The 14,467-nt window shown below is 36.5% G+C and overlaps 1 protein-coding gene across 2 annotated transcripts in view; it reads right to left on the bottom strand.

Moving 5' to 3' along the window:
* The window catches only part of LOC127655907 (raftlin-like), a 143,947-nt gene that overhangs the window by 64,663 nt on the left and 64,817 nt on the right, over positions 1-14,467 (bottom strand). For both annotated transcript variants that reach the window (XM_052143961.1, XM_052143962.1), the window contains exon 4: positions 3,394-3,502. In XM_052143961.1, the coding sequence (XP_051999921.1) occupies positions 3,394-3,502 (109 nt within the window). The remainder of the gene's footprint in view (positions 1-3,393; positions 3,503-14,467) is intronic.

Here is a 14,467-nt window from a genome sequence, read left to right as displayed (position 1 = left end):
GATATGAATTATAGATATCTATAATTACATTGTCCCTAGTTAAAATGATAATTCTTGATATCAGCAATAGATTTACTACTAGTAAAAATGTATTATTATATCAATAATTCATTTTTCATTAGTAAAAACATTAATTCTTGATACCAAACAATGACATCATTACTCGCAGAAGTATGGAGGGCCAAATTACTTGAAATTAAATCATTAAATGGATAATGAAATATAAATAAACAAATCATTAAATTACTAAATAAATCAATAAATGTCTTATTACATTTTAGGACTAGTTTGGGTCCATTTTCATTTTAGCGTTATCTTTGGTTTGATTTTTGATTTAAGCATTAGCTTATTTAAAATCTCAGCTATAGTTGCGGTGTGGAAATAAAACACCCCAAAACTCACTTATCAAAAAGTCCAAAGAAATCTATTTTGAAATGTGACGGCCACTTTCATTGAGTGTCGTGCCGATAACCGTAAGCATGAAAATGGAAAGACATAAAGCTTGTGCTTAAATGAAAAACGGCTGATCTATAATAAGCACAAGCTTTGTGTCTTCCCATTTTTCAGGGTTATCAGAGAAATAGCTCAAATGAAAATGGATGCAAACTAGTCCTAAAATTATTTACAAGGAGCATTTATTGATTTATTTAGTGATTTAATCATGAATTTAATTATTTAAATAATAAAATATTTTATTATTTAGTTTTAAGCAATTTGGTCCTTCATACGGAAATAACCTATTCTTGATATTAATGGAAATATGGATATTTAAACTAGTAAAAAACATAAATACTGCTATCTGTAACTATGTTCACTAGCGGAATTTCACAATAATCTGTCATTCACTCCTGTTGAATACGCAATTACTGATATCTATAATTAATTTAATACTAGTTGAAACTCTAAGTTGACATATCACCTGCAAAAAAAATTTTTTGTATAAATATTTATACTCTAATAACATTGTTACTAGATAACCCTTTATGCTTGGTTGGGTCAGTGAGAAAACAAAAAAATTATAATCAAAATATTATCAACCACAGTCTTGACCAACACAAAATATGTATCATTTCAAAGCTTAGAAGCTCTGCTTTATAATGCATGTAGGCACTATGACCAAAAACGAACAAGTGCTTTTAAATTTGCAGACAAATCAGAAATGTTCCAATTTGATCATTTATTAAAAAAAACATTGTACTAACATAAAATCACACAAGCTCTCAATGATAATAATACAACCAGAGCTAGTAATAGCTAATTATGTGTTTTTGACAATTATGTCGATGTTGCTTATATGCCATGAAAAATTAAACATCACATAGCATTACTTAGAGGAGGTGATTATCTTTCAAACGAGCCCACACACACAAGGTAATCGGATGCGTAAATCATTAGATTATCCACACGAAGCACAGTGTTACATATGGCCACAAGGAGATGGCGCCAGTAAATGGCACAAGCTCAGTGATGCAAACACATTGAGACAAAAGGCACTCATTCTCTGAACTCTCATTACTAAAATAATGTCTGCGTGATATGCAAACCTTTAGTCATCGTGTTTGCATGTGTAATTAGTTAATATGTACAATTATAATGTTTAATGTGTTTGGCAAGGCTTTTGGACACATGGACACGTTTATGGGCACTATGATACATTATTTTTGATTGCTTTGTCATATCGACACAAAATTTTTCTCAGATACAGTTGACATGATTGGGAACAAAACAAAAGCATTTTTCTTATTTGGCATTATATGTCTCTGGGTATAAATATAAAACTCAAAGATAATGCTGAAATGAAAATGGGTGCAAACTAGTCCTTATATGAAATACAAGGGACATTAATTGACTTATTTCGTCATTTAATTGATTGATGACTTTATATAATTCAATTGTTGATACTAGGAATGGACATTTGCACAAGAAACAATAAAATGATTAATATAAAAATATTGTTTTTCAGTACAACAGTACTGTGAATTTGGAATTTCGCATAATAAGAAATCAATTATAGATATCTGTAATTGGATTTTGAATAGGATTGAATGACAGATTATTGTGAAATTAAACTAGTAAAATGCAGTTAAAGATATCACAAAGTGCTTTTGATAACAATAATGGTTGATGACGTCATTTGAAATCAAGAATGAATTTCCTAGTGCAAACCTACTTACTGATGTTAAATATGGGCATTTTTACTAGTGAAAATATAATTATAGATATCTTAAATTCATATCCTGCAAATGATAATATGTTGAAAGGTCTTGCGATAACATAGAGGTTTAGAATGACCTAAGGATGACAAAATAATGACAGAAATGGTCTTTTCAGCACGTTTCTGTTGTTGTTGTTGTATACCTGTGACCTTGCCAAGTGGTTTATATTGTATCACATTGTGTTGTTGAACAAGATAAGAAGTTTTGTACGAGAAATTACTTTAAATTCAAGTTTCCTCATTATAGGAACATTAAAACCGGTTGATATGCCACATTACCCTACATTACCCTAACAATAAAACGCAGTTCAAGATAATATATTGCAACACCAGCACCCTCTCTGCTCACCATCATCTATTTGAAATTAGCAAGCACTGATTACAATGACAACGGTCCACCACTGACCGCCCTCTGCATCCCAAATCATTGAGGCATCTACCACTTTATTGTCAGTTTGCATTTGCAATATTTGAATTCTCATCGAACTGAATTGAATCGTTAACTGTCAAGGAATGCTAATGATGCCATTTTCCATTATGTTGCTTTAATAAAAGCCAGCCTGAGGGCCGGGTGCCGCGCTTTCACCCACACGACCGGGATCAGTTTCGGCGAGGTGCGCAGGTTATTTTCTCGGAAATTAAACCGGGAACAGGCTCGTCCTTTCCAGTATCATTGTTTAATGCATATTGAACGTTGACGCCGGGAGTCCTGTCATTATATTTGCAACAATGATGCAAATGAAATTGCATAGATAAGAAACCATTTTCTCACCCGGCTCCTCCTTCAGTGAGAGGGCACTGAATAATTTCCGAGTTTAATGCATTGGGGGGAAGGATCGTAGTCGTGACAGCTCATAGCGATTAATCACGCTAGGATGTGAAGCGCAGACAAACACAGCAAGTTTGAGATCTATATGCGAAGGAACAGGAATATCCCTCAGTTTCCCAATTCTTTACACTCCAAATGACACTTTGTTCCTCAGACTTGTTTTAAAGTAAACACATCTAAACATTCTTAAAACAAGATACATTTACTTGAGAAGCAAAATGACATCCAATACTAAGTCCCACCTTTAATGAGATTCAGGCTCCTTCTATAGACAGCTTACTATATTTTGAAAAACAGCATCAGTTATGTGTTCCAGGTGTGTGAAATAAGCTATATAGGGGATTCTTACTTTTTTCACATAGCCTTGGATGTGTTCCGTGCTGGGAATCTGCTCGGCAGACATACATTCCTCCAGTTTCAGATGGTATGGCTCAAAGTCTGCTGGATTCTTCTCCCAACTGAGGAGAGAGATGGGAATATGGGTTTTAATGGAAATGATGACTGTTAAACAGGTGCAGAGCAGGGATATATCACCAATAGCAACGTGATTATACTGTAAGGAAAGACTCATTATGTGGCTCATTACTGGAAACATTTTGACTTGGAAGTGGCTAAGAGTGCTAAGAAAACACATCTTCACTAAATGAGCAACTTAAATACTCTAATGTTGCTTTTTCAGTGTATGGTGATTTTTTTGGGGCATTTGTAAATGGTCATTATTTCCTTGTTCAAATGATTTCTCCTATCCTAGCTTAATATGTCAACTATAAGTAATTTGTATTATTGATTCCCTCCAAAAAGTAATACTGTGGGTGCTATCAAAACATGGCTCTATTTGTTCGAGCATTCTGACCAGCCCCACACAGCAACAATGGCTCAACCACTGTTGAGTCGGAAGACTCGGACTATCCATGTCTTTAGTTTTATAACCATTTTCAGAATATACAGTATTGTGCAAAAGTCTTAGGCACATAAGATTACAAAAGCATTTGTCTTAAGATGTTTTTTTAGACTCCCAAACATTATTTTGCAAATAGAAAATATTAGAATAGAAGAACAGGGAGCCCTGCAACATGTCATGGCCCCCGTGAAGCCCCCCACAGAACATCGAGTCAGTCTGAAATTGCATAAAGAGACAGAAGCAATTGAGACAGCTGAAATAGATAGAAGAACTGTGGAGAATTATCCAAGAGGCTTGGAACATCCTATCTGCCAATAACCAAGAAAAACTGTGTCCATGTGTACCTAGAAGAATTGGTGCTATTTTAAAGGCAAAGGTGGTCACACCGAAGATTGAAATAGCTTTTTTATGTTTACTGGACTTTGTATGACATTAAGTGATAAATCAAAACTATTTATGACATTACGTTTGAAGACATCCGCACTATGCAAAATTTTTCACAAGTGCCTAAAATGTTTGCACTTGGAGCAACCTGGAGTTAAGTGCCTTGCTCAAGGGCCCAACAGTGGCATCTTGGTGGTGCTGGGGCTTGAACCCGTGACCTTCTGGTCAGTAACCCTGAACCTCAACCACTGAGCCACCACTGCACAGTACTGTATACTGCATATTTGGATGAGCTGCAATGGAAACTGCTGTAAAATTAAGGCACACTTAATTGTGACTGTGCACCCTATCTTAATGGTGTGTTCACGCCATGTCAGAATAACCGTAATTATGAAATTCCACCTCCGGTTTGCGTCAGAGTTCTGTTAGTGCCTATTTAATGACCATCTGACTGCTCATTATGCCGCTTATTACAAGACTACTTGCCAAATAAATAAGTAAATGGACAAGAAATAATTATTGGCGTTGAAATTATCTTATTATGTGAGAAGAAAGAAATCTCAGAAGAGCTGAATTTCACCTCATTATCCCGCTTATTACTAGACTACTTGCCAAATAATTAAACAAATGGACATAAAGCATTAATAAGAGGTTAAATTATTTTATTAGCTTATTTGTAGAGATCGCAAAGTGATACACATAGGAAAGAAGACTTGTGATGACTGGTCTGATATGTCTAAAACCTCGAACGTGCGGATGTTACTTAGAAATATCACACCACTAGATGGCGCCATTGACCAATCAGAATCATGTTTTTCAGAGACCAGTGTAATAACGGGTTAACGTCTGCGTAGAACTCGTAATTAAACGTGGTAAAACTGGAATTCTATGAAAACGTAACTTTTCGTGATCATGTAATTTACATATACGTTTGTTGGATATACATTTTATTATAGCCACTGTTACCTGGAGCGCTTTGTTCTTAAACATTTTATGAGAACATATAGAGATGAATTAATGTAGTGATTTAATATTTTGCAGTAATCAACATCGAAGTCACACATGGATCCGTTTTGCCTTTATGTAATGTTACTATAGAAACAAATTATTTCTGATGTCAGAGGACATGAGCCCAGAGGACTAGCATATTAGTGGCAAAGATAAGCAATGATAAACCATCATCTACATTAGAAAGTGGAAGTCTGAATTTTTGCCATGGTCTCCAAGATGAATCTCAGCATCATCATCTGGCAACTATCGTAATTTTAAGACGATACAAAAGCAGCATAATTGACTAAGTTGATATGTTGCTTGGCAACCGTAAACAGGATACTATTAGGCAAAGGAACAATAGTTCTTGGGGGAAGAATTGTATGATGACATTTATACCTGATCTGACATTTTTAGACTTTTTAATTAACATTTTTAAAAGACAATTTTAGGCCATTTACTGTCTGTAACAAAACAAAGAAAATGATTTTAGTCATTGCATATGTGAAGTTAAACTGTATGAATATTGATAGGGCTCAGTGAGGAAAAAAAAATCCTGATTAATGATATTCAATATACTCGGATCATACATCAATCGTTGGAGTTAAAATAATGTAGTTATATTAGTACCACTTACAGTTTTACAATGGCTTCATGAAATAATTATATTTATTTAATTGCATGTATTTATATGTATCAATATATCACTACATAAATAAACAGCAATATTTGATTAATCTTTTTTTTTTTTTTTTTTTTTGCTGTTACTGCCAAAACTGACGGATTCACTAGAATTTATTGGAATTTCCAATGCTATGACAGAAATTAATAATAAAAAATATAATTTTTATTACATTATGATGAAAATAGTTAAAAGTGACCAAAGCTTCTACATAAACTCAAGGGTACAATGGTAGTGTGGTTTGACTGTGTACTTATGAATAATCAGTACAGAAAGGTTGTTTGTTTCTCTGTGGAGGAAAACCAAAAAGATACCCATGAGCAGGTTTTACTGTTGATCTAGCGATGCCCATTCTAGCGTATTATCCCCCCATCCTCTGTGATGTTTTGGGGATTTGTGACAAAGATTAAACCCACCAACCCAGAACTCAATCCAGCCACAGCCACTGCGCAGAAGGGCCTGACTCACCTCTGGCATGCACGCACACGCGCACGCGCACGCGCACACGCACACGCACACGCACACACACACACACACACACACACACACACACACAAACAAACAAACAAACACACACACACACACACACACACACACACACACACACACACACATGTTGTGTTTCCATGTTTTATGGGGACTTTCCATAGACATAATGGTTTTTATACTGTACAAACTTTATATTCTATCCCCTAAACCTAACCCTACCCCTAAACCTAAACCTCACAGAAAACTTTCTGCATTTTTACATTTTCAAAAAACATAATTTAGTATGATTTATAAGCTGTTTTCCTCATGGGGACCGACAAAATGTCCCCACAAGGTCAAAAGTTTTGGGTTTTACTATCCTTATGGGGGGACCAAACTATCCATTTGGTCCCCACAAAGTGATAAATACACGCTCACACAGACACACACACACACACACACACACACACACACACACACTGTGTTGTTGGTACGGCTATACTTATGAGGACTCTCCATAGACATATTGATTTTATACTGTATGAACTACAGATTCTATCCCCTAAACCTAACCCTCACAAAAAAACGTTCTGTATTTCTACATGATTTTAACATGATTTGAATTATGGGGACACTAGAAATATCCCCATAAACCATATTTATAGCATAATACCCTTGTAATTGCCAGTTTGTAACCCAAAAAATGTCATTTATTCCTGTTAACACACAGCTGCACTGCAACAACGCTATTGAATGAGCAGCGACCAGTGTAGTCTGCTTCCTGTATTATTGAACCTCATGAGATGGTTCTTTTGAATCTACAGCATGCAACATATAGCATAACCAGTGTGGTCCGATTCCACAACGATGAACTCTTATAAGACGGTTCTTTTGAATCTACAGTGTGACCAGTGTAGCCTGATTCCCACATGAATGACTCTTATGAGTCAGTTCTTTTGAAGCTACAGCGTGAAATATACAGCGCAACAGGTGTGGTCCAATTCCCCAACAAATGGCTCTTATAAGACGGTTCTTTTGAATCTACACACACACAGTATATATATATATATATATCGTATGAATCTGTCTTCACTGACAAAAGAATCCCTGGGTGATTTAAAAGAGCGCACTCATAAAACGTGACGTCATCCATAGCAACGAGGTAAACTCCGCCTTATATTAAGATTTCTTTAGTAAAACTTGCTCTTAGCAGTTTTGTGAATAGGTTTTAAGCGAAAACTCCTAACTAGGAGCTCTTTGGAGAACTCCTTGTAAGATAAAATTCTTTGTTAATATGGGCCCAGTTATTTTGAATCTACAGCACAAAATATACAGCACAACCAGTGTGTTCCGACTACCTAACGAATAACTCTCATGAGCCGGTTCCTTTGAATCTACTGCGCGATTCATAGAGCGCGACAAGTGTGGTCCAATTCCCCAAAAAATGACTCTTACGAGCCATTCCTTTGAATCTACAGTGTGAAACATACACTGCGACAGGTGTGGTGCGATTCCCCAGCAAATGACTCTTATGAGTTCTTTTGAATCTACAATGCGAAACATACAACGTGACAAGTGTAGTCCGATTCCCCAATAAATGACTCTTATGAGCCGGTACTTTTGAATCTACACAGCAAAACATACATTACTGCCACATGAACAAATGACTCATATCAGCTGGTACTGAGTGAATGAGAAACGAACTGAAATGCAAGTCATTCATTTCACCACGTCCGACGCAAAATGAACCAAGAACTGTTTCTGTGTTAGTTGTACTTTAAGCTTGTGAGACATAAATCAGAGTAACTACTAGATGGTTGTTGATATGACAATGTGTGAGAAATTAAACCAGCTTAGGCTGGTTAAACTGTTTTTGTTTGTTTGTTTGTTTGTTGTTTTAATAGCAGAGAAGGTTGCTCTTCCATAGTTTGGGAGACTTAGGGTGTGTTCACACTTGTAGTTCGGTTCTCTTGGTCCCCTTGGTCCGGACCAAAAAATAAAATGGTACATTTAGTCCTTGTTCACTTAGCGTTCACACTGGCATTTTTAACACCAAACCTAACAATACAAAACCAAAAGCATCAGAAAAAGTCCCGACCTGATTGGACAGATTTTATGACGTATATTTTCTGATGGAACTTACCGATCATCCAAAACAATGCTGGCTGCTGGGTGAAATGTGCTCGTTATATTTATATATGTATATATGGTGGTATTTTTACCAGCTGAGAACAAACAAAGAGCTAATTGAACAGCACCAGGAATTCCTCCGTTGCACACACAAATGAAGATATGCTCCAAGGACAGCTGACGGGCGGTTCTGACACCAGTACAGAACTGTAATGGGCAACATAGCTCCTATGATGAGAAAAACCAAGTATGCTTGAGGTCAGAATTAGGCAAATTACTTCCTGTTTTTGGTCCGTTTAGACCTATTTGGTGTGGTTCAATTGATATATGAACACAACTTGGACCAGAGTTCATTTGGGGTCCTCTTGTTTGGTGCGCACCAAGGTTTGGGTTACAGCGTTCACACTTGTTCAAATGAATCGCCCTAACAGAGCAATCGCTCCAGAGTTTATTTTAATTGAACCAAACCTGCCAAGTATGAACACACCCTTAATGGAGTTCTCATGTTTCACTAAAGTAGCAACTTTGCCTCTTCTAAAATGCTTCTCCTGTATGTGGATAGCATAGCTCAGATCATTTGGTTTTGGGAAAGTTGATGAGAAATATTTGAGTTCATATTCAGATTTCAGACTTTGGGATTGTGCTAAATCTATGCACAGTTTAAGACATAGTTAAGATCTCTTTTGAAACTCTAGGGGAGGCACATGTTAGATTCCTGGGTTTGTTTTCTAAGAAGAAATATATAAGAAGCGGATAAGCGTATGATCTCCAATTAATCTCATTGCTGTCTATGAGAAACAACTGAGATATTAAAGGGCTCTCATTTGTGATTTCTGTCTTTCCTACGGCTGTATTGTACCTACAAAACAGCAATCCAATGTATTTGTAGGAATTCTTTAGCTAGTTAAACTGCAGTAACTCCTACAAAAAAGATCCAGATGCTTCCTTGCAGGAGTCCTGCCTCTGGGAATAAAATCTTAAAGCAACACACATCTAAAAGTACTTTAGATTTCGTTTGCTCAAAGGTTATTTCGAAGACACGGATCTTAGACACAGCTGGGTTGCACTGTTGGCAAATGGCCTGCAGATGATCTTAGTCTGTGTGTGTTTCCACGAGTTACTCCTTGCCCACAGGAGTGCCACCATCACTAATGTTGTCAGATAGGAATCACGGAAAACATTTCCAGGTCCCGAGGCCATATCCAGCTGTGTGTGTGTGACTGTGTGTCCCACCTAAGGCGGCATTGCCATGACAACAACCTGCGTTTGTATCCATCAAACCTATCTCAAATCACTGCATTAATAATGTATCATTCTTGATGTCAGCTTATTTACCGAGCCATAAATAATGTTACTGAAGCATATCGGCCTTAATAGCTTTTGGTCCGTACCAGCATCCCTACGAGGTGCTTCGCAATTATCCAAAAATGATGCATAAATCATCTACCCTCGTCACCGAAGTGGAACTGTAACTAAAAATTGAACACGGGGGGCTTGACAGTTGACATTTGTAGTTATAAACGGAGTCAGCAATTCGCACACTCGCCGCTAGGTTAAGGGTAATGCCCAGCAAATCATGTTAAAAGGAGGCCTCACTGCCAAAACTAATCCGTACGACCACGGTACTCATTCACAGTCCCGCTGTTCACATCTGCAGGTGCCAAAGGTCAGGTAGCGCTCCTGTATTGGCACTGTAGTTAGGTTGGGTTTTGGAGGGAAAATTGTAGCAATGTCACATCGGTTCTCCAGCACGGCCCCACGCACAGCATCTTTAGAGCAAAGCTAATCTTGATGTGGGAGAACTGGGACTGGATCCAGAGACTCTGAGTGAATATTAAACACTGCTCCATCCCTTCTACAGATCTCTATAAGATTTAGAGATAAATGTTTATGTGTGTTTCTTCAACTTCGGGCAATTTTAGCAACTTCTAGAACTTTCCCAATATTGGTGTAATTTGGAAAAATTACAGCTTGATTGGAAATGACAATGAAATGAAATGATTCTGCTCACAAGTGACATTTACCTTGAATTTTGTCTCATGTTTCATCTCAAGCATGTTCTCGACACTTCTGTCCACTTGTTTAACAAGTACACTAACTTTTGAAAAAAACTTTCTAGGTGCAAAATTGTTTGGTGTGGTGGAAATGACGCCACAAATGGGCGAAAGTTGTAATTTTGTGTAAATTGATTAAATATACATCATACACATGAATTATTGAAATGGCTTATGTTTATTATACTCTGTGTTAAGATCAACACAGTATAAACATATATAGTAATTTGTACTTTTATAATGGATTTTCATATTTTAACCCTCCTATTTAAATACCCCAAAGAACTATATATAACCATTTAAAATAATTGTTACACCTTTTTCATCAATTGTGGCTTTACACATTATATTAAATAGATTTTTTTGTACATCCATAAATCGATTTTTTCTTATAAACACTTTACATTTTGCCTCTCTCCCAAACACACACACACACACACACACACACACACACACACACTCCTGGACAAAACATACATGACAGATGTAACAAACATAACAAATAAACTAAATCAAAGGTACTACTGCCTAAAGGGGGTATGGTGAGATTTTGTTCAAGCACACATTAGTCTAAATAGAGCTTGAAAGAGGAAATTGTTCATATTTGACTGCGGCAGTTCATGCAAGTAAAAAGAGTCGATTTTGGTTAAAAACATAGTAAATAAGTATTAATGTTTTATACTTGAGTTGTACAGTTGTTTTGATGATGTTAGATAAAATAAAATAATAATAAAATAATAATAATATATATATATACATTTGTTGCATAACTTTTGACCACCAAGTTGGATTGAACATTTATGAGTAATAGGAAATTCACTCAAACTATTAATAATTCTCATATTGGATGTTAATCTACATTGTTTATTATTTTATATTTAGATACATTTCACAAAAATGTATCACACTGGTTTTGCTGTAGTTAATGTATATTTTGAAATATCAAAGAATTTCTACATTTTATTATTTCAAAAAATGGCATTTTAATTAATAGCTTTTATATTTGTCAGTTAACATGCCAACAATCTAAATCTTTTTACAGTTAAGAACTTATTAATGACATACACTCACCTAGAACGTTATTAGGAACACCTGTACACCTACTTATTCATTTGATTATCTAATCAGCCAATCGTGTGGCAGCAATGCACTGCATAAATTCATGCAAATATGGGTCAGGAGCTTCAGTTAATGTTCACATCAACCATCACAATAGGGAAAATTGGTGGCATGATTGTTGGTGCCAGACAGGCTGGTTTGACTGGTATAACTGCTGATCTCCTTGGATTTTCATGCACAACAGACACTATAGTCTCTAGAGTTTACTCAGAATGGTGCCAAAAACAAAAAACATACAGTCAGCGGCAGTTCTGTGGACAGAAACACATTGTTGATGAAAAAGGTCAACGGAGAATGGCCAGACAGGTTTGAGCTGACAGAAAGGCTACAGTAACTCAGATAACCACTCTGTACATTTGTAGTGTGCAGAATAGCATCTAAGAATGCAAACACATCGAACCTTGAGGCGAATGGGCTACGACAGCAGAAGACCTTTTTTGGGAACTATTTTTAGGACCATACTGTTCCTAATAAAGTTCTAGGTGAGTGTACATTAAAACCATTGGGTTATGAATGATTTATAAGTTTAAATTCCGCCGGGTCAAAATTGACCGGCAAATGCAAAAGGTGTATTCAGATTCTGAACGCAATAGGAGGGTTGATATTGAAAGTCTGGGTCCGGTTCAAGGCTAAAACAATAACATTTGTACATAAAAAGCCTTTTACACGTACCAAAAATAGATGAATAAGGCATGCTAAAAAGTTTCTAATTCAGACTCATTAATACCTTGAAGTGAAAAAAAGATTAAAACCGTTTTGACGAAAATCGACCCCTGGGATGAAATGGCCAAACGTTAAGGAAACAACCATGTTTATTTTATAATGACTTTACTATCAAGATCTGTAAAAAAAAGTAATAATGTAATTACAATTTAGCAATAATGTCAACTGTAATGGTCATCTCACTTCTTCACTGAGTTGGATTGGATTACTCACTCGCTCCCTGAACAGAAAATGTCCAAACGTGAAAAAGTGTGTGATGTGTAGCCTTTTTGAAAGCAATGTTAAATTGTTAGGTTTGTGAAACGTTTTGCTGGCCTCCTGCTTCTCGGATTTCATCCTTAAAAAAACGTCACCTCTGTCTCAAAATTGCCATCAGCATTTCAACTCAAACCAAGTTCTTCCCACACTCATGAACTATGAAAGCACTACCTCTGAGCATGTCCTCTGGGAGGTCTTCTACCATTTCAGCTTGATCAAGATCGGGTTATCTTTTATCCCTCTCTTTCATTCCTGTTCCTCCTCTTTCTTGTCCTCTTCCTGTCTTGTGGTCTCTTGTCTTCTCACCTGAATGTTTCCGAGTCTGTTTGTTTTCAGAGTGTGAGGAATGCTACATTAAGGTGTTTCTTTTATCCACAGTTTCCTCCCTCTCATCTCTTGATTCCCAGGATTGGCAGGGTGGGAGTAGAGCTGTGCCCTGTTTGATATCTCTCCTCTCTCTTTCTTTTTTTTTTTTTTGCAGGTTTATCCCTCAGGGCTGCTGCGGATGCAAGCAACTGTCTCCACGGTGACAGACGTCAGAGATAAAGCTAGGCAGTTCTGCCGAAGCCATCAAAGGTTGGCAGTAGTCTCGATACTATGATCGTTCCCAACACGAACACACATCCACATACCCATAGTCCAACTCTGATCTTCTTTCTTTTTACGTTTTGCTCTTCGCCTTTGTCCCTTGAAGATGAATAGAAGCCTTCAGAATGAACAAAACTTCCCCAGCAGTCTTAAATCATGCCTACTCGATGAGAAAAAAATGACTGAAAGCAATCGTAAAAATACAAATTGTGTCATTCAAAAGCCAAATGACTTTCTTTCATGCAACACAACAGGAAAAAACTTTTTAAAATGGCGAGTCTTTTAAAGCCACAAGCTTTGCAATGATGGAAAATAGGCATTGCATTAGCATATGCATTTGGTCCTTGTGATGTCACAAGTTCCACGAATTCCAAACAAGACGTTTTTGCAGCCAAGTTTAAATAATTGCTCTTTTTCTGTTAAGGAGGATGATTTGAGTTCTGAAACTTCTAGTATGTTTCTATAGTACAATGACCTCTTACATGTCAAAAGATCAAAGAACATTTGATTCCTCGTGTCATGACCCCTTTAAAAAAAGTTTAAAAGATGTGTCAAGATGGTAGAAATGTAATCTAAGAGTCCATGTTGGTTTAACACGTTTTTTTAAAAAACATTTATTGCATTTTTCTTTTTACAAATAATGAGGGATGTCCGATACTGCACTCATGTACTGGTTACTCATACTCGTAAAAATGCTTTGATGCCAAAACTGATACCATCTGGCATACGAATGTCATTACGTAAACTTCCAGCACTTAAATTAAAATCACGTTATGTCCAAGTGAGATTACCACAAAAGCTGGGATATACTGTAATGAGATAAATCTATAGTACGCATGAGTGGCGCACTGCAAATGTGAGTACTTGTGTATGTGTGGAAGGAGTGTTGTATTGGCAGAGATCTTCTACACTGAAATAAAAACCTCTGTGTTTTTACCATAGGAGAGAATGTTACGAAAAATAAGGCACAGTTTGCAGATACCATACAAATGGGGAGAGCCGTAAACTGACACCTACTGTACCTGTATCGTCCATGTCTTCTCTTACAAAACTGCAAATTTATGATAGTAAACTCCCTACATAGTTCACACTAAAAGGATTGTTTAGTGCAATAAATGTTGAAGAT

This window comes from Xyrauchen texanus, chromosome 15 (assembly GCF_025860055.1).
Source record: "Xyrauchen texanus isolate HMW12.3.18 chromosome 15, RBS_HiC_50CHRs, whole genome shotgun sequence".
In the NCBI taxonomy this organism is placed as follows: domain Eukaryota; kingdom Metazoa; phylum Chordata; class Actinopteri; order Cypriniformes; family Catostomidae; genus Xyrauchen; species Xyrauchen texanus.
Note: the sequence above shows the minus strand (reverse complement) of the source record. Positions and strands in the feature narration are given on the sequence as shown.